Raw genomic sequence first — 18,008 nt, 5'->3', positions numbered from 1 at the left:
CAATTTAGTAACACTATGTGCAAAGAAGGTCTGATCAAACGGTTTAGATGCACATCTTCTACTGATCATCCATGAGTTACTATGCAGTTCAGTTGAACACCTTCCCTCTAGGCCAACGGAGAAAGTAAGAAAAGGCCATACTCACATCAAACCCAGGTGGGCAACTCCTTTTGCTGCTGCTGAGGCTGTTGTTGTTGTTGGCATTCTCATTGTTGAGCCTGTTCCTGTTTGCCAGGGAGGAGGAGCAGGGAAGCGGCCCGCCTTCTTCCTTCTCTTCCTCAAGCATGCCTTCGCTCCCCCCGCCGCCCCCTCCCCCTCCCCCTCCCACCCCCGGGGCGGTCAGGGGCACCATGTCAGCTTCCTCCTGCTCCTCCTCCTCCTCCTCCTCTTCGTCCTCGTCCTCCTCCTCCACCGTGCCGAACTCCAGCTTCATGCGGATGTCGGCCTCCAGGGGCTCCAGGCGGCAGCAGGTCTGTGCGGCGGTGCCCTCCCCGGGCATGGCAAAGTGGGGCAGGGGGCACTCCCTGGTCTCGAAGCCCTCGTCGTCCAGCAGGGCGTCCCGCTCCACGTCCTCGATCTCGATGAACACGCGCTCCATGTCCAGCACGGGCGGGGCCCGCACCGGCGTGCAGGGGTCGCTGTCCAGGGCCGAGTCCGAGAGCCTCCTGAAGTAGTAGTTGTAATTGGGGGGGTCGGCGGGGTCCACCTCCACTCCGATGGCCCTGCAGGGCGAGGGCCTGGCCTCCTGGCCCCCCCAGGCCTCGGCGGGCTCGGGCGCGAGTTCCCCGGGACCGTCCGCGCTGCCGCACTGGGCGGGGGGCTGCTGGCCGTCGGGGAGCTCGCTGTCCGAGTCTGGGCGCCACAGCTTGTTGTGCCGCTGCTTGCTGTGAGGACACAGGGGCAGACAGACCCGGGAGAGTTGACCACTATCGACTCCAAGCAGAGCTTATCATTACGATACCTGCGTGAAACAGCGGCTAAACTAATAACCCTGATCTTGCTGCACGGGACGACTGATATCCCTTTAAGGCCAGATCGGATTGGCCTTTGTTCATCTGGATCTCTCCATCTCCCTGCAGTATCACATACTTACATGGAACAGAGGTATATGCACAGTCTTTTGTATACATACAGAGATATGTATACAGTCTTCATTGCCCCTTATGCTCTTTTATTAAAAGTGATTTTTAGATATTTCACAATCAAACCTATTTTTAGATACGGGATCTTTGTAATGCCCCTTACTCGTATGCAGACACGCACAAATGCACAACTGCCGAAGAAACTTTGTCTTAAGACTGCGCCTGACAACAGAAAAGCTATAAGCGTTACAAACCTATTCCCTGTAGGCAATCAAAGGTCTCTAAAATCAACAATCCTATGAACAAAATTATTGGGGAGGGAGTCCGATACTTTGAATCCTTAAGGAACCTAGGACCAAAACTGATGTTTTTAAAATCTTTAGATTCCTAAATTTCTCAATAACATGCCAAAGTTATTTTAAAATTTAAACAAATCCATAAAAATAATTACTAATGCTAATGTTTTTGGGAGTTATTTATACTTAGGTCCTCTGTAGGAAATATACAGTAAGTGATAAATAAAAACAGAAAGAAGATGTCTATCTACTGTTCATTAGAACTACAGAATATTGTGCACAGTGATGCAAAACTAATAAATATATCTTCTGATTCCACTTATACCCAGTAAAATATTACACTGAAGTAGAGAGTTATGTATACATTTCTGCACTAATTCTAGATTATAAACACTTACAGTTCTTCATAGTGACAGAGGAAATAAATATTAATTCCGAGTTAAATAGAGGACCATGCACATTTAGAGATTACAACAGTGTGAAACCCAACCACAGGAAGAAAAAATGCTCAATTCACAATTCAGCTGGGACTTGGTGTCATCACACGGTGGGAGTCTCTTTCTTTTGCGTGTCCAAGGGTCGAAGAAAATCTCAAACTTCGTCTCAGGCCTGACAGCAGAGACGCATCGCAGCGTGCCAATTGATTTCTGAGGTCATGCCGGCGGACAGGTGAGCGAAACGCCTCCGTGTCCAACACGAGAAACGGAGGCACAGGCGGCGCCTACCTGGCATCGAGGATTCCTTCGTACTCTCCCAGCTGCCTCATGAACCCGGCGTTGGGGCGCGTGATGCTCCGCTTCTGTTTGACATAATTGTAAGCCTTCTCCAACGTCCAGCCGTACTCCTTCATTGCGTAGGCGATGACGGTGGATGCAGACCTGCTGACACCCATCTTGCAGTGTACCAGACACTTGGAGTGGTTCTTCCTGTGTGGGGGGGGGAGGAAATATTTTCTTTTTCAGGCCCAGTTCTCGGTTTTTCTGGCTTCTCTATGAATCTCTGGATACATTTCAACAGCCTGTTCTACTGTTTGATAAAAGGGGACAGGATTGTAGCTGCACATATCGGAAATCTGAGAGGTATGCCGATCTTGTAAGTCACAAGCCTTATCAGAACCCTGAAGGTTAATGTACAAGTGCCCAAGAGGCTCAACCAGTAAAGGAACAGGCTCATTCAAGCCAGGGCCATTGCAAGCAATTTAACCATACTTCAGCTCATTTCTATTTGGCTAGCCAACTCTCGTCTTTGACCCTGCACTCCTCTAAGTAGTTCTCGTCGCCACAGTTCAGTTGATTCCCCCTACAGTTTGGTCCATCCACTAGCTAATACAGTTCTAAGCATCATAAAATCAGTGGTCCACTCATTAAAACGCAACCTGTGAACTTACTTAGCTTTAACTATGAAGTTGTACGTGTCATTCCAATGAGCCAGGAGATCTGTGGCTTCATCATCATAAACCCGTATATTGTGATAGGAAAACATGCCTGGGAAAAAGTTGTCAATTTCTCTGGTCACGTTCAAGATGTAGCCAACACTGAAACAGAACACATTTATAGTCATGGCATGCATGGAAATTGTGATATTTCTCCAGAATTTATTTAGGCTAATATTCATTGTTATAGAGATTATTAACAAACACAATCTGGAATTACTTACACTTGTGAGGTCATTTAAACAACTCTTAGACTGACTTATGAACTGCACAGCTTTGCATTACTTCACATGTTAAAGAGAAAAGTTCTTTTATTTTGTTTTTAACACAAACTTAATTCCCCTGGCTCCCAGGAGCATTGTGCATTCTGTTCATGGAATAAAACCTGGCAACTTCAGATGTTTCAAAACAAGGCTTTAAGTAAAAAAACTGCCACTACTGACACCTAGCAGTAGCATCAGAGAACATACAAAATAGGTTTGATAGCTTTAACATATTATAAATAGCTACTCCAGAGTAGCTCGGTCTTCCACCTAGATCATTGCAGAGGTGCACTGAGCACATCTGTAGCGCAGAAGAGATAAGGCAGCATGAGGAACAAAGTTCAAACTCAAGTTACCCGGAGTCCTGCAGTTCTTCTAGGTTGGAGGCATTCCACTCTGAGCCCTGCAACAGAAAAGCAGTAGGGTTGAGCCAGGATTTCCCTAGTCATCAGTGCACTGTGCAAATGGCACACACACTCCTTCCTCTCCAGAGCCCTCCTGCCAACCCAACCTCTTCTTCACGCAAGAGACAAGAGCCCTCGTCTCCAAGCGTGGCTCTTCCTCCCGGCTCCAGCCATAATGTTGAGGCTGGTTCCCATGGAAACGAGAGTTTCCACAGAAACACCACTGAAGCTACCTGTGTGGTCAGCCTTAAGGGTGGCTAATGACAGGAATGCCTTCTTCCATTTATTTATTTGCTTAATTTTCTTATATTTTTCCTCAATTAAGGACCACTTACGACCAATTAAAATTCAATTAGAGAACACTTCAGACATTCCAGAATACAGGTGGAGCAACTAATTGGGAAATACCCCAGTAAAACATGCAACTTATCTGTATTAAGTTGCAGTTGCCATTGAATTTCATCTGTGCTTTGGTAAGGTAAGGCATTGAACAGTTAATGACAAGTACCTTACATCTAAAGCAAGATTATCTTCACACCTATCACTGTTCTTTAAAGTGGAAGGCTACAGGTTTAAAGTAAATGTAGGTGTAAACAGTATGGAGCACTTCCATCAGCTACTATAATTGTAAAATTAATATTTGAATGCACAAATGTTCAGTAATTCTATGGTAATAGATCTCAATATATGGTCTCCATAAAAAAAAGTTTGTGTACATGTATACCATTTTTATTTTTTCCTCAAACAAGCAAAACTGAATGATGAGAACCTGTACTATGAGTATCGAAAGCATCTTAGAAAGATTCCATAATCAAAACAAGCTTTTAGTTTCAATATAAATCTTGGTAATTTACCGAGTTGGATATGCTGGGTCAATCCAGGTATGATCCCTTTCTAAATGATACATTAGTTGAACCTCTTGTCAGGAGGTCAGAGCCTTAATCACTGTACAGTCATGATACAGTTCGAATTCTACTGCCTGACAGAAAGTGTTACAGTAACTAATTCGATCCTGATCGTACCAGATAGAGATGGTCGAAAATGAGCGTGGCTTTGTCCATTTGCCCAAGGATGAGCAGCATCTCATTATCAATGAACTCTTTGTACTCCTTTAGATTACAGTTCATGTGCTGCTCCAGCTCATTTCGAATCTGTAAGAAATTGGAAAACAAAACAAAATTTTTACAAAACAATCTAAGTATGAGATGAACAGGTAGCTCATACACGTGGTTCCTCTTCTATACTTATTAATTGCAAATTAAAAGACTTTGGTTTCATTAGTTATTGCTGCAAATCTTTGGAGATGGAGAAATATACATACAGTATGGCTGTTTAACAATGTTAGCAATTGCACCGTGCAACATTCTAAAGCTATATGTGTGTGCTTCAAATGTAATTATACCTCCAAAGTGCTACTTCATGACATACTGGTATTCTCATATAAAATGAAAGTCAAAATAAATATAATTAGAAGTCTTCATTTTAAAGGTTACCTGCACAAATGTCACATGTCTTAGTATTATCTGTCATGTACAAGTGGGAATCTTAACATGCTTGCAGTTTTCTCTTACAAACAGGGTGCAGGATTCACCAACCAAGAAACCCTGGAGCACTATGACATAGTCGATGTGGAAGATGGACACCTGTATACCGTAGAGGACAAAGTCCTCAGGACATGCATATCACTGCCATATAATCTATGATCTTCTTTTCAAATGAAGAAAAGACAAACCAGAAGAAATTAGTCACTCAGAGACTTGCCTCTTAAAACAAAGAGTGTATCATAATTCATGACGTGTTTGATCAGCAGAGCAGGATATAATGATTGCATGGACTTCTACTCCATCCCTAAATGCTGATAAGCAATGCAAAGGAATGACAAACGGGAAAACACACTGGCATGGTTTAAGCTTTTTTTTTGCCAAATCAACACACACCTCCTTGGAAGTAACATTCTCCAAATCTTGGAACATCATTATGCTCCTGAGCTTGGCTTTAATAAGGCACTCTGTTCGCTCCCTCTCTGTAGGCCTAAAACAAAAGGAAAATAGAACAGCATGGTTAAGTGCAGAGTCCTACAGCTAGGCAGGGGTAATGTATGATGAAGCAGGGCAAAACTCATACTCTAGAACAATGAAGCTCAGAGCTGGGGAAGAATGTTAACCTAGTCTCTGTGTCTTAGGAATTCCAAGTTTCTCAGAACACTAGAAAGATAAAAGGTACAGTACTTACGAAATTTGAACTTGATCAAGATTATGGGGCTAAGTACCAAGAATGCCTCTATGATGTTTCCTAACTTGTGATAGATAGCGCCTACTGTATGTGTCAGAGGGTTCAACAACAGCCCACTTACTTATCAACAAACATGGCAGGGGAGTCAGGCCGCATGGTCTCCAAGTCCTGCATGGCGTTCCACTCATTAATGGAGCTCTGGTCAGAGGAGATGCAGCTCTCATAGTAGCCCATCCAGGTCAGGGCCATACCGCCTGGGAAGTAGTTGTACCTCCTTGACACCTCACATGCCTTGTGCAGGATCTGCAGTGCTGACCTACACACCAATAACAAGGTTTTTACCATCTGCTGCAAACAAGCACCTCTTTGCACAAAGCTCCACAGCACTGCTCTGTTCATGTCCCAGAGAAACGCAATGCAGCTGTCCACAGCTGGGAATTTTCCCCTCTGTAGGTGACGAACTGCTCCAGTGACCACTGTACAGTACAACACGTGCAAAAGCCCTTAACAGATATATATATATTTTTTTTAGACCGTCAACGGTCATTATATGACATCATTTGAAAATTACATTCAGAGAAAACTACTCCTCGTCACCAGTTCATTCGTAGGCCACTAGGTGGTGCAGGGGCTCAGCAGTCTAACGTGAGCACATTTAGATGAAAGCCGTATGTATCATTTTCATTAACTAAACAGTTAACCATGCATTTCAGTCTGTACTTGATATTACATTCTGTATCCATACTTTATTTGATACAATCATATATGTCATGGCAACTAAGATAATGCCATGTTTTAATCACTTGTTAAAGAAACCAAGAAAGAATGCAGTTCAAGGGCAAAAAACCAGAATGAATCAGGTACATTGCTATTTTTACATACCACATGGCTTGGACAGACACAGGCTTGAAGACGTGAGTTCTTCCTGCTGTATTTACACTGAAACCTCTGTGCCAAAAAAAAAAAGAATTTTAGCAACAAGTTGCAAAAGTGCAAGTGGTGTGCAAAGGCTGGGCTAAACAATTGCAACATTGCAACAATAGATAACGAAGAAGCATATGAAGCACATTGTGCTGGGAAGATACAGAAGTGCAGATTGCTAGAGCTCTAGCTTCTGTCATCATAATTGTCTGGGAGCTCTTTGGTTTCATTAGTTATCACTGCAGATCTAAATACAATGTCCAGTAGATGGCAGTGCTGCTTAATCTCCCTAAAGCATCAGAGCTGTGCTGCATCTAGAAAACGAATGCATCTTACCCATCTCCATCCAAATGGATCTTGGTATCGCTCCACAGCGGCAAAACCATTCCGATTGAGCAGCTTTTACTGCAAAATTCAACATGATACTTTCTCAGTGCTTAACCAAAAAAACTCTACAAGGCTTAAACCAATTTCTATTATTTTTTCATATAAACAAGCATCTGTCTTCACATTATCAGTCTCCCTCTGCCATTTAAAAGCTCTGCACCACCCTTTTATTTCAACAATCAATATATAAACGATATAGTTCAATTTCTACGATCAAGGGAATTCAAATATCTTTTTGCTTATAGGACTATGTACTAATACAGTAAAGTTAGCTTGATATTAAATCAGTTAATGGACAAGTATTATAAAGTGATACAGCAATGGTGTGATGTGATGTGACCTATGTACCTGTCTTTGTTGATGAAGTCCATGCCCAGCAAAATGTTCTCTTCTGTGTCCTGGCGCCCACTGGTGTAAACTACTACCATGTACCGCACGCGATCTGACCACGCGCTTTCCAAACGTACTGCCTGCAGAAAGAAAAAGCACAGAGTTCCCACCTCAGTTTCCAGGCCTTTTTAGAGCATCCCAGAAATGGGTTTTTCAACCATCCCATGTAGAGAACGTTGCTCAATAAGCGAAGAACAGAAAACTGAAAATAGACCAAAAGAAATGTAGTTCTACTCTTTAACATAACCTAGATAAAAAACACAAAGACACTGAACTGACAAGACGGTGCCAGAAGTCACAACATCTGTGTTTGTATGGGGACTTTTTCCAGTTATGTTCTCACCAGTTTAATTCTGTCCTCTGAACGGAGAAGATTTATCATCACCTGCAGGTGCTGAGGTAAATCACCTGTCAACAACAACAAAGCATAAATATAGACACCAATAATTTTAAAACAAATCATTTGAATAATAGGCCTCCTGGGGATGATTTGTGCATTAACACACCTGTACAGAGAAACCATCGCTGTCTCTTTAACCAGTTTAGAATTGAGCCTTGAGGTCATTAGTAACTTTTGCTAACGCTAATTACCGACATCTCCACAGAAAATAAGCCTGGTAAAAAACTTCACATACACTTTCTGATTCTTTTGAATAGACACTTGGACACAAGCACTAATGAAGGGTCCTCAAGGGCTAAGAAAAGGCCTTTCTGAGGTGACAAAAGCCTGTTCAAACTAACCAGGGGTTAATAAGAGTCTGTTAACCCACCAGAAGGAAAGTGCTGACTGTTTATGCCTGAAGGCACAGGGCAGAGCCTAGGCAGACCAACAGAAAGGCTTTGTGCTGCAAAGTGTTTACCAAGCAGCAGCTGGACAGTGGTACAGTGTGTGCCTCCCACTGAACAACTGCCCCTGTCCTCCGTTTCAACCAGCTTGCTTTATCTCCTGCACAAAGGCCTTCAAAGGGCTCTGTTTACAGCTCCTGTCGTGCAGCTATTCACAAGGTCAACCACATCCACTGCAAATGGAGGCTCTCACCCTGCCCAAATTTCTCCCAAAGTAAAACTGGCTTGTTACTGTGGATCTGAGGTTTTCCCAACATTCTCAGATAAAGCACGCTTTCTTTCCTGAAAGTACACGGTGGACTGCTCATTGTAAATTGCTGTCAATCCTGCTTCTCCACATTGCGTGATAAATTGAGAGACTCCTTCCCTTTCTTCCACTTACATATTACAGAATTAGCATGAGAACAAACCGCAGCAGCTGAAGCAGGCAGGAAAAGAAACATCTTGCAATCGAGGCAACCAAGGAATAAAATGGTCGAAGCATAAAAACATGGCTTCAGGGCAGTTTTAATTCCATCCGATGGCATAAAACAAATTACAGACTGCCTCAACGGTGCAGAAGCTAGTCATTCGTCATGCAATAACGTATGTGCACACGGCATGTTAATTTAAATTGCTTAGCTTCTGGTACAAGTCTGACAGCTACACCTTGACGTTCAAGCAGGTTCACACGAAACGAGACTGCATGCCTTCTGTTACTGACACAGGAATGTTCCCTTTGAACCCTGGAGTTCTTTTGGTCTTAAGAATTTGTTTAATTAGATCTTATTGCAAAGATGTACCTCTTCATGAAGCAAACAGGTTGATGGGGAAACATGAACCTGGAAGCAATGCATTTCAGTAACAAAATAGTAACTTTTATAGTCTATCTTACACAGAAACACAGCTCAATTAAACCTTAAGGATCTGTCATTAACAGCCATAATTCACCACTTGGGCTATCAGTACCCAGCTTAAACAAGCCAGATGATGGGATTCATATTAGTCTGGTATTTTACCTTTGGATTCCCATTAAGGAAACTCAAATGAGAGCAGGAAGCAGAGCTGGATACAGCTCAACTTTTAGGTTCTCAAACAGGATGTTGCGCTCTGACGTTTTATTTTGTCTCTTAAATCCTGTTGTTGAGTCATGGACAGGGCTTTGTTCAGTATTCAGTACATCTAGAGCTACCTCAAATCCTGCTGCAGAGATTAAATTACCATGCACAGAAGTCCTAGAACAAAGCCTTTGGCTACCCTACTCAAAGGGGTCAGAGAGAGTTTGATCCTCAAAGTCCACCTAGTCTTTCAGCGTCTACATCTGCGCTCACCCACCAGATGTCTACCAACAATAACATTCACCCACACAGACAAGGTAAACGTTGTGGTTACAATAAGCAACCATTTAATGATAAGGCTAGTAAATATACTGTAATCAGACTTCTGGCACGCTGAGCATTGTTTAACTGTAATTGACCATAACCCTCTTGCTATTCCGGACCACGTAAAAACCGAGATCATCTAAACGTGGGCTGTGGCAGAGCTCTGCTGCACTGCTGTTTCCAAGTGGCCTTTTACTTTCTTTAGGGACGTGTGATCAATCAGTTCCTGTGCCAGCTTGGGGGGAGAAGGAAAGGGAAACCTAATTTGACTTGCTTGCTTGGCACCATTATTAATAGCTCCAGCGTGTGAAAAGGGAGTGTGCGGACAAATCTCCTGCTAAACGGGCCTGGCCCTTTGATTTAGGTTGAGTGTTCATCTTCCCTGTCTAGAGCAGAGAAACTCGGATCCTGTGTGCAAGCAGCACCATTTAACAAGCTGGCAGGATACACCTAAGGCTTCTTCCTGCTTTGTTGTCCCGTTTCTGGCCCACATCTCAGCTCTCTGGAGCAGACTACCCTTATCAGTCAAGTGCTGCACATCGTATTTTTAAATCGTGTTATACTACACTATGTGCAAGTAATCTTAAATTGCTGGCGCAATTGAAGTTCTTTTCACATTCTGGTGACAAAATGTCCTGGAGAACGCGTTGAGACTGAAAACCTACGTGTGCTTTTTATGCTTCTACGTTCCTCACTACCCGCATAGAATGCTCTGAGATTGCAACACGGATTTAGATCTATCCTTTCCATTTCCATCACAGAAATGATGACAATGAGTGCAAGGAGAGTTACGCAGCGTTAAAATCGCAGGTAGTGTGAAAAAAAGTAAATATAAAATTACTTGTAAATATGACGCACACCCTTATAATGTACACTAACAGTAATCTAGGACAAATCGCTAGGTCTACATTACATTGATCTGCGTTATTGCACTGCGCGCAAATACTAAGGAGACTGCTTATTTTTTACACTGTACGTGCTTATTTCTTATACACATCATGTTGGTTACTCTGCAATGAACTTTGTCCTTTTTTCAGTGAACACATATACTGTAGGTTGTCTTCATACTTCCTCTACTGAACCCAACTTCAATTCTGTACTGTACTTTGTCGCTCAAATAAATATTCGCAACATTCTCAGACACATTCGATGCAGCAGAGGGGCACCTTTACTAGTTAATCTAAAGATATGGTCCTCAGTTTACGTCAGCCCCTATCAACAACTCTGTCCCACGATGAAGCACAGGATGTCCCGGAGCGTTCAGTAGATAAAAACAACCCACTCAGACAGAACTCAAAACACAGTGTTGCCTTTACAAACCACTATCTTCTGTTTTCTAAGATTCCATGCCTGATCTTCACTGTCGGACCAACCATACCCGACAAAGACAGAGACGGTTCTTTTAAGATTGGTCTAACTAGTTTTAAGTCACATATTTTCCGGGAAAAAATCTGCAGAGTCAGCACACAATGTTTTCAAGCATCCCTCAGAATGATCATTTATGTGAACTTCATTATCTAACCTGAGTGCCAGGTAAGTGTACCTTGACATGATCAGCACTAAAACCAACTGGATCAGGGTCTTACTAACTAACTCCAGCTGAGGAGTGTTTAAAGAGGAACCCAAGCCATCACCCTGAATCTGACCTCAGGCTTAAATCTTGCACCTCTTGACTATAACTTTACAAAGCCAAACCCAAGTTATGCGGTCTCTTGATGCATATTTAAAAAGTTCAGCTCCTTAATCCTTTTTGCGTCTGGGACATTGTTACTAATGTCTGCTGCCTACGTCAACACAAAGCATTTAGCGTAATGCCATTGTCTGACACATCAGAGATGGGGGGGAAAAAAATGCATTGTCTTCAACACTGAGCAGGTTATATGAAGATAAGAAAAGCAGCACACGTCAAGGGTTAGAAGGAGGGTGTCTTTGCGTTGCTTCGGAATCACTTCAGCTGTGCTTACATTTGAGCTCTGGCTTCGTCCAACAATACATCCCACCTTCCGCTCCCAGACTTACCTGCATGTTTGTGATGGGGGTGTACCTTCTGGCACTGCGGACTGCTTCCCTGCTGCAGAAAGAGAGCTGCTCCCTTCACCATGAAGAAGCTCTCACTCAGGCTGAAACACAAACGCAGGGTAAAATGACATCTTGCGCCTTACACGGCACACAAACCACAACATTGCTTAGAGTGGCAAAGGCACAGGATGAAAACGTAAAAAGAGGAGCTGCTAGCAGCAATCAAGTACTGCTACAACAGATAAGAATTTAATTTGAGATCGGTCACTGTGAGGACGGTGATAGTACAATGCTGAAAATGATACAGTGTTCAGAGAAAGTTATCCCCGGACCTCACAAGCTGAAACATCAATGCAGACCTAAGTGCTGTCTTAGTCCTGTGTTAGTTAATATACTGATCTTAGCAGCAGGATCTCTGAGCCCGCTAATTGAATGTAGAGACTTATCAGTAATCTCCCAGAGTCCGATGATGAAACAAAAAGCCATGAGCTTAGTGGTTCTGTGAATTACTCTTTGATATTCTCCAAGTAACAACCTAATGTATTGTGAGTTTCATTCTATAGTTTACCTGTTACCTTAGAACAAGTCGAAATCTGCTTTTCATAACACTGGGTGCGTTCCTCAGTAATACAAAATATATAAAGAGGCATTCTAATATTAGTATAGCTTCTGAAAACATATTCCCAGCTCTTCAGGCTCCTGTGACTAAAGGTTTAAAAAACACAAATTCAAAAATAATCCTTACAATTTACACGATGATATCCAGAACCTCTAATTCCACTGGTTTTCATTTTCATGCTAAGCCAATGAGATAATTTAGCCAGACATTATGTGAAAATGCACAGCGCGCACAATGGCACAGACTGAAATTCCCAACCCTTTCTCTTGTGGCTTTAAAAGCCTCTCACTGGTCTGTGCTTGTCCCTTCCGACAGATAGCAATTAACTATCCAAAACCATGACAGCATTTTTCAAGCTTTTGAGTGTAAGCTCTACACATAATTCAAGATAAGATACAAAATAATGGTCAACGAAGAACTCGATTGTGTACAGGCTTTTCAGACCCTGTTTACTCGGCTCAAACGGGTTCCTCAATTCTAGGAAAACACCTCTCATTGTGTTCTCAGATGGCTCGGAAACGTGATCTGTGGGGGGGGGATGTAATCATATCATGCCTTAACCTTGGTCAGATTCATCAGTCATGCCCTATTGTCTGCAGCTCTGCTGAGATCACTGGACTTCCTTCATCCAGTCCGAAAGGAACCAAGCCCAACCTCAGGAAGACGAACTGGAAAGTCAAGGAGGCCAGCTTTGGTCGGCAGTCAAACTGCCTTTCATAACCAAGACAATACCCAACAATGAAAGGACAATGTGGTGGTGCTTGTTACACGGTTTTCCCTTTTTCTAAAAAGCTGAATACCCAGCCTTTCAGGGGCCAACAAATATAAAGCACAGCCACGCAGGGACTTATTTTTACTGTGATCAAGATGTTAAATGACCTTGTTTTCTAGCTTTGTCCTCTGTACACAGTCCTGCAGACATAATGAAGTGATTTCAATGAACATAAGCTGTTTGTAATGGTAAAACAATGAAGGTCAGTTATATATCTGTTTTTATAAACCTGGACTTGTCAGGTGTCAATTTATTCCATCCATCTAAATTAAAAAAAACAACAACTGTGTGTATACATAATATTCATACAGACTGCACAACCTTTCTTTTAAAATAAATATTGCACGCATAGACACCCTAATTATCCAGACAGATCCTCAGCAGTCTCTCTGGCAACATGTCAGAAAACAAGTATCCCCATTATCAGACAGTCTCCACAAAAGCCTTGTCTAAATATATCTCTGCTGATGTGCATTATCAAGCAAAACAAAACAGGCTTCAAAGGAACATTGGACAGTCATCCCTATTATTAATATTACACCCTTTACACTGGGCTTAAGACTAGCATGGCATACATATTACTGCTGCAACTTACATACAATCATAAATTACACTAATTTAAATATTTATCTGAATAAAGTGCAGTATATCTCACCCACTCATACAAAGAGTGCATGGAGCTATGTGTCAGAAACCATACCCTGCATTACCACGTTTTTATATTAAGTTCAGAGACGATGCCTTCTAAGAACATATTTCATCCGTACATTCCTGATTTTTCACAAATTGTCAAGGTTCAGCTATTTGAACGAAGACACATCAATTCACATAACTTCACTATACAATATACAGCTTTCTCTTGAATACAGAAATCTTATATAGAATGTTTCTCTGAATGACCAGAGTTCAAAACGAAGTCAAAATAATAGATATCAATAGTATGTATAAAAATAACTCCACATGGAATGAAAAAAAAAAACATTTGGCTGTTTAGCCTTCTTAAAAACTAAATATTTTACTTAATGAAAACAACAAATCTAGGTATACACAGCACTGATGGTAAAAATATTTATAAATACCAAAATAAGATGCATATATGCAAAAATTGTTAATCAACTCTTCTTATCTTTTCTGGTTTAATGAAACGTTTATTTTAAAAGACACACTAATGCAAGAGTGTGGACTGTACAGGACACACGAACAAAACCTCTCTCTCACTTTTACAGTAACTTACAGTACTTCACACTCTGATTGAATACAGGCCTAAAGCTCCATTCTTCCACGAAACATACATCTAAATACATTTACACACACCGCCAATCACTATAGTTAAACACAGTTCTACAGTAGAGAAGTTGTGCCGTGCACAGCAAGATCTTACATGCGATAGATTTCATTCTGACTCAGGACAGCATTCTCCATAAAATAAGGCAGCATCTTGAGTACAGCGTCTTGCGAGGATTCCACTACTAGATGCATTCTGGTTCGTTTCTTTTCCTGGCGCTGGCTCTTCTTTAAACGGCAAAAGGATTTTCAGATCCGCAGGTGTAACTCTGAGGAAAAGGACAGCAGCTAGTCTGGCCCCATCCTTCACCGGAGATGGACTGCTGTGTGAACCCTCCCTTTCTCAGCACGCAAGCAAGACGCCGGCAGCGCTCGCCCTCAGCGGCCGCAGGCTGGGGCTTATCTCAGCAGGCTGGCTCAAATTCAGCAATCCTGCGCTCTCTCGTTGAGAGCCTCCCCTCAGCAAATTACAAAAGCTCCAAAGAGGTTTCCTTCACAGGGGGGAAAAAAAAAAAAAACCTATCTTCCAAAACTGCTGTTCGGAGGAGACATTTCCCGACGTTCAGCAGTTTCCCGACATTTCAAATTGGCTTTACTGAGGCTTCCATCGGCTCACGCTCAACTTCATTACCCTTGAATTTAACATTTGTTGCAGAAGAGCTTGCATTAAATCTCAACAGAATGTGCTTATAGACTTCTGTCCCAGTTTAGCTCGAAAGCAGCAAAAATAGCCACCTCTTCAAGAGAAATACATCTTGGCCTGCCTGCCTCTCTCTCCAGGAACACTTTCCAGCACTTAATTCCTGCAGGTAAAAAAAGACTTAATTTTTTGCTATGAATTCTATTATTCACGCTAACCAACACAAACAAAATGGTATCGAATGGTATCAACTTATCAAAACCAAAAATCCAGCCTTACTCAAGTTTAATTCCTTTTAAACGTCTTAATTTTCTAGTAGCACTGAACTGCACGGCGCCACCTGAGCTACTGATTCTACAGCAGCTCTTCCAGTAATCTCTCACATGGAATGCAGAGGATAAGGCTAACCAATGTGCCTTCCTCAGAGTGATCTGGCACAGCAATACTCCTTCAACTAAAATCTTATTACCCTCTCGGCAGCTCTGGCCCTAGCTCAGCAAAGGATATCACCTTATCTTTCCTCTTAAGACCAGCTACTGCTGTCCAAGAGTCCCATTAAGGATCCTAAAGCTGCCGACAACAGAGTAGGACAATACGTAAATAAGAACAGAGAAAAAAATGCGGAGTATGAAAGCCTGCGCTGAAATCCATACGCATACACCTGTGTTTCTTTCCTTCCCTTCTCTGCCTAACCTTGCTCGGAGGCTGACGGAGGACTAGAGGGCTCCAAGGACTCTGTGTACAATGAAGGAAATGAGATGCTGAGGAAGTGAGAACACTCAGCACACTCTGTCCAATGAGCCCACAGCTGAGAGCACATGTAGACACACAACTCAGATTAATGGGGGGTCAGCTAGGGGGGCTCTCTACTATAAAATACCAGGCAAATACATATCCCAGCGTAACAGGGCCCTTTCAAGGGGGGTCCTGTTAGGCATTCTAGGGAACATTAGGGTGAATCTAAGTAGCTCATTATTCTCAACTGAATAATCAGTGCAATGTCAAGTGTTAACTACTTTCAATTTCATACTCAATCTGGATCTACCTTTCTGTTTGGATCTGTATCAACATCTTTCAAGGGATGAGGAAAAGAATTACTTCAAATTTATATGGATCCCTTTTCCTGAGGAAGAAGTCTCTGTGTAAAATCTCACTAAAGGGTCCATTGCTAAATAAAAGAGCAGTGAAAAGCAAACAAACCAAACCTGATGCAGTCTTCCCCTCTTCAAAAGTATTAATAATGTCTAAATATACATGAGCAGTTAAGAACAACCATCTCTCATCTAATGCAGGGAGGATTAGCAAAGGGTCCCAAGGAGGGAGGTACTGTAGGTACTTCAAATCAATAATCAACACTCTATCTAGCGGCTGTTCTAAAAACTAGAAGTATCCAAGCGATGGGAGCTCAACTTGCTCCAACAATCACATGGTTTAGCATTAGAATAGCTTAAAGTGCATCAACGTATTTCAATTGGCTTTTACCCCTCTTTTTGCACATTTTGGAGTGAAATGCCTAGGGCCTACAACCACCAAAATCCAGCCCTGGCTACCACGTTTGTAATGTTGAAGCCAAAGCTCAGGTTTCTCTTATAGAACGGATCCTTTGATCAATTAACTGATAACTACTATCAATGAGCCGAGTGGCCCCACTCTCATTGACTCGCACTCTCACTAGTCCTGTTTTCAAAACACTGACACAAAGCTATTTACAACTGTTGACACCGTGATTTCTCAAACTCGTTAATGGAAAATCAGCTCCTGTATTTTTTTTTTTTTTAAAGATGTTTTCAGGTCTGCTGATGTACAACTGCCCCAGAAGCCCGCTCTTTTTGGGGACTGCGACGCCAGAAGCCATTGAGGCGAGCACGTCCCTGAATTTCCAACTTGAAGGATGATTTCAAGCCGGGATCGACTGACAGAAAAATTACTACATCTCCTTCATCTCACAACAGAGGCGCGCAGAGCTCAGCTCCGCTGGGAGCTCGCTGACCTTGTGCTACACTGCAATCTTTAAAATCGCTGCCCTGCTCTGCGCAGAGCCCTGGGTTTCAACTCAATGCGGAAACAGGAGACGGAAAGACAGCACCAACACCTGTGTTTTTCAAAGAGCAAAAGCGTTTATAATTTCAAGAGGCCTGGGTTTCACAGGGGACTTACTCCTGGCAGGCTTTCTCCAAGAACAAACTATTTGGTCAGGCAGATGACTACAGTATGCCACTGTATGGATAAAGCTAAATTAAATCAGGGTGAAACTAAAGGGGGTCATGCAGAACAAGCCACTACAATAAATCAAAACCAAGAGACCAAAAAAAAATATCACCATCACTGTCTTTTTCCTGATATTCCTTCGATTCATGCCAGAGCTGCTCTTAACTAAAAGGTTATGTATCTCACTGTTCCCAAAAGTGCTTGACGGTTTTTTCTGCTGTCCTACAATCTTGCAAAAATAATCAGCCTTTGCTTTATGAATGTGTGCAATACAAGAGTCCTGTGGATATAGCTTGAGGTATTCTAGTGCTTCTTTTACTAGAGAAAGATACTTCACTTGCATTGTTGATCAACTGCAGAACAGGAGTGTCCCATCTGGGACTTGAAAGAGGTACTCCTTATCCCTCTCTCCCAAATTTCCAATTTCGTAAAAAAAAACATTTTTTGGTACCTGTTTTTACACCTGGCTTTGGCTTTGCATATGTTTGCACAGGTAGAATCATCTGGGCAATGTACTTTGCTCAAAGTGTCCTCACCTGAGATTTGAACCCGTGATCAAATGCCTAACTACTGACCCACATTGCTGTGCTTGCTGTTTGTGCTTCTCCATTAACCACAAACAGTTACTGCACTTCGGTCTGCTATTTACAGCCACTCCTGCCGTTTCTGTGAAGCTTTCTACAGGAAGTAATGAGGCATGGAAATATTTCATTGCTGTGCTTTCTTCTGTGCACCCTCCGATATAACGGCAAAGTGATAGGCAGTGCCTACTACACTCACACCACATACTGTACAGTTAAATTTGCAATCATTCCTTGATCTGTAAAAGTTATCAGAACAAAGAAAAGAAAA

At 42.3% G+C, this 18,008-nt stretch overlaps 1 protein-coding gene across 5 annotated transcripts in view; it reads right to left on the bottom strand.

Moving 5' to 3' along the window:
- Positions 1-18,008, bottom strand: part of ssh1a (slingshot protein phosphatase 1a) — a 36,545-nt gene that overhangs the window by 6,144 nt on the left and 12,393 nt on the right. For 4 of the 5 annotated variants that reach the window (XM_088617638.1, XM_088617641.1, XM_088617640.1 and 1 more), the window contains exons 3-14: positions 11,634-11,734; positions 7,751-7,815; positions 7,366-7,487; positions 6,967-7,035; positions 6,592-6,657; positions 5,831-6,025; positions 5,415-5,508; positions 4,500-4,628; positions 3,430-3,476; positions 2,766-2,912; positions 2,104-2,304; positions 146-884 (exon numbers count right to left, since the gene is read on the bottom strand). In XM_088617638.1, coding sequence (XP_088473764.1) covers positions 146-884; positions 2,104-2,304; positions 2,766-2,912; positions 3,430-3,476; positions 4,500-4,628; positions 5,415-5,508; positions 5,831-6,025; positions 6,592-6,657; positions 6,967-7,035; positions 7,366-7,487; positions 7,751-7,815; positions 11,634-11,734 — 1,975 coding nt within the window. Of the gene's footprint in view, positions 1-145; positions 885-2,103; positions 2,305-2,765; positions 2,913-3,429; positions 3,477-4,499; positions 4,629-5,414; positions 5,509-5,830; positions 6,026-6,591; positions 6,658-6,966; positions 7,036-7,365; positions 7,488-7,750; positions 7,816-11,633; positions 11,735-14,405; positions 15,717-18,008 lie in introns of those variants that run through there. The other variant, XM_088617639.1, reaches the window with a different exon arrangement.

This window comes from Lepisosteus platostomus, chromosome 24, assembly GCF_059453375.1.
Source record: "Lepisosteus platostomus isolate fLepPlt1 chromosome 24, fLepPlt1.hap1, whole genome shotgun sequence".
NCBI classification, from domain to species: Eukaryota; Metazoa; Chordata; class Actinopteri; order Semionotiformes; family Lepisosteidae; genus Lepisosteus; species Lepisosteus platostomus.
This window is presented reverse-complemented; position numbering and strand designations above follow the sequence as displayed.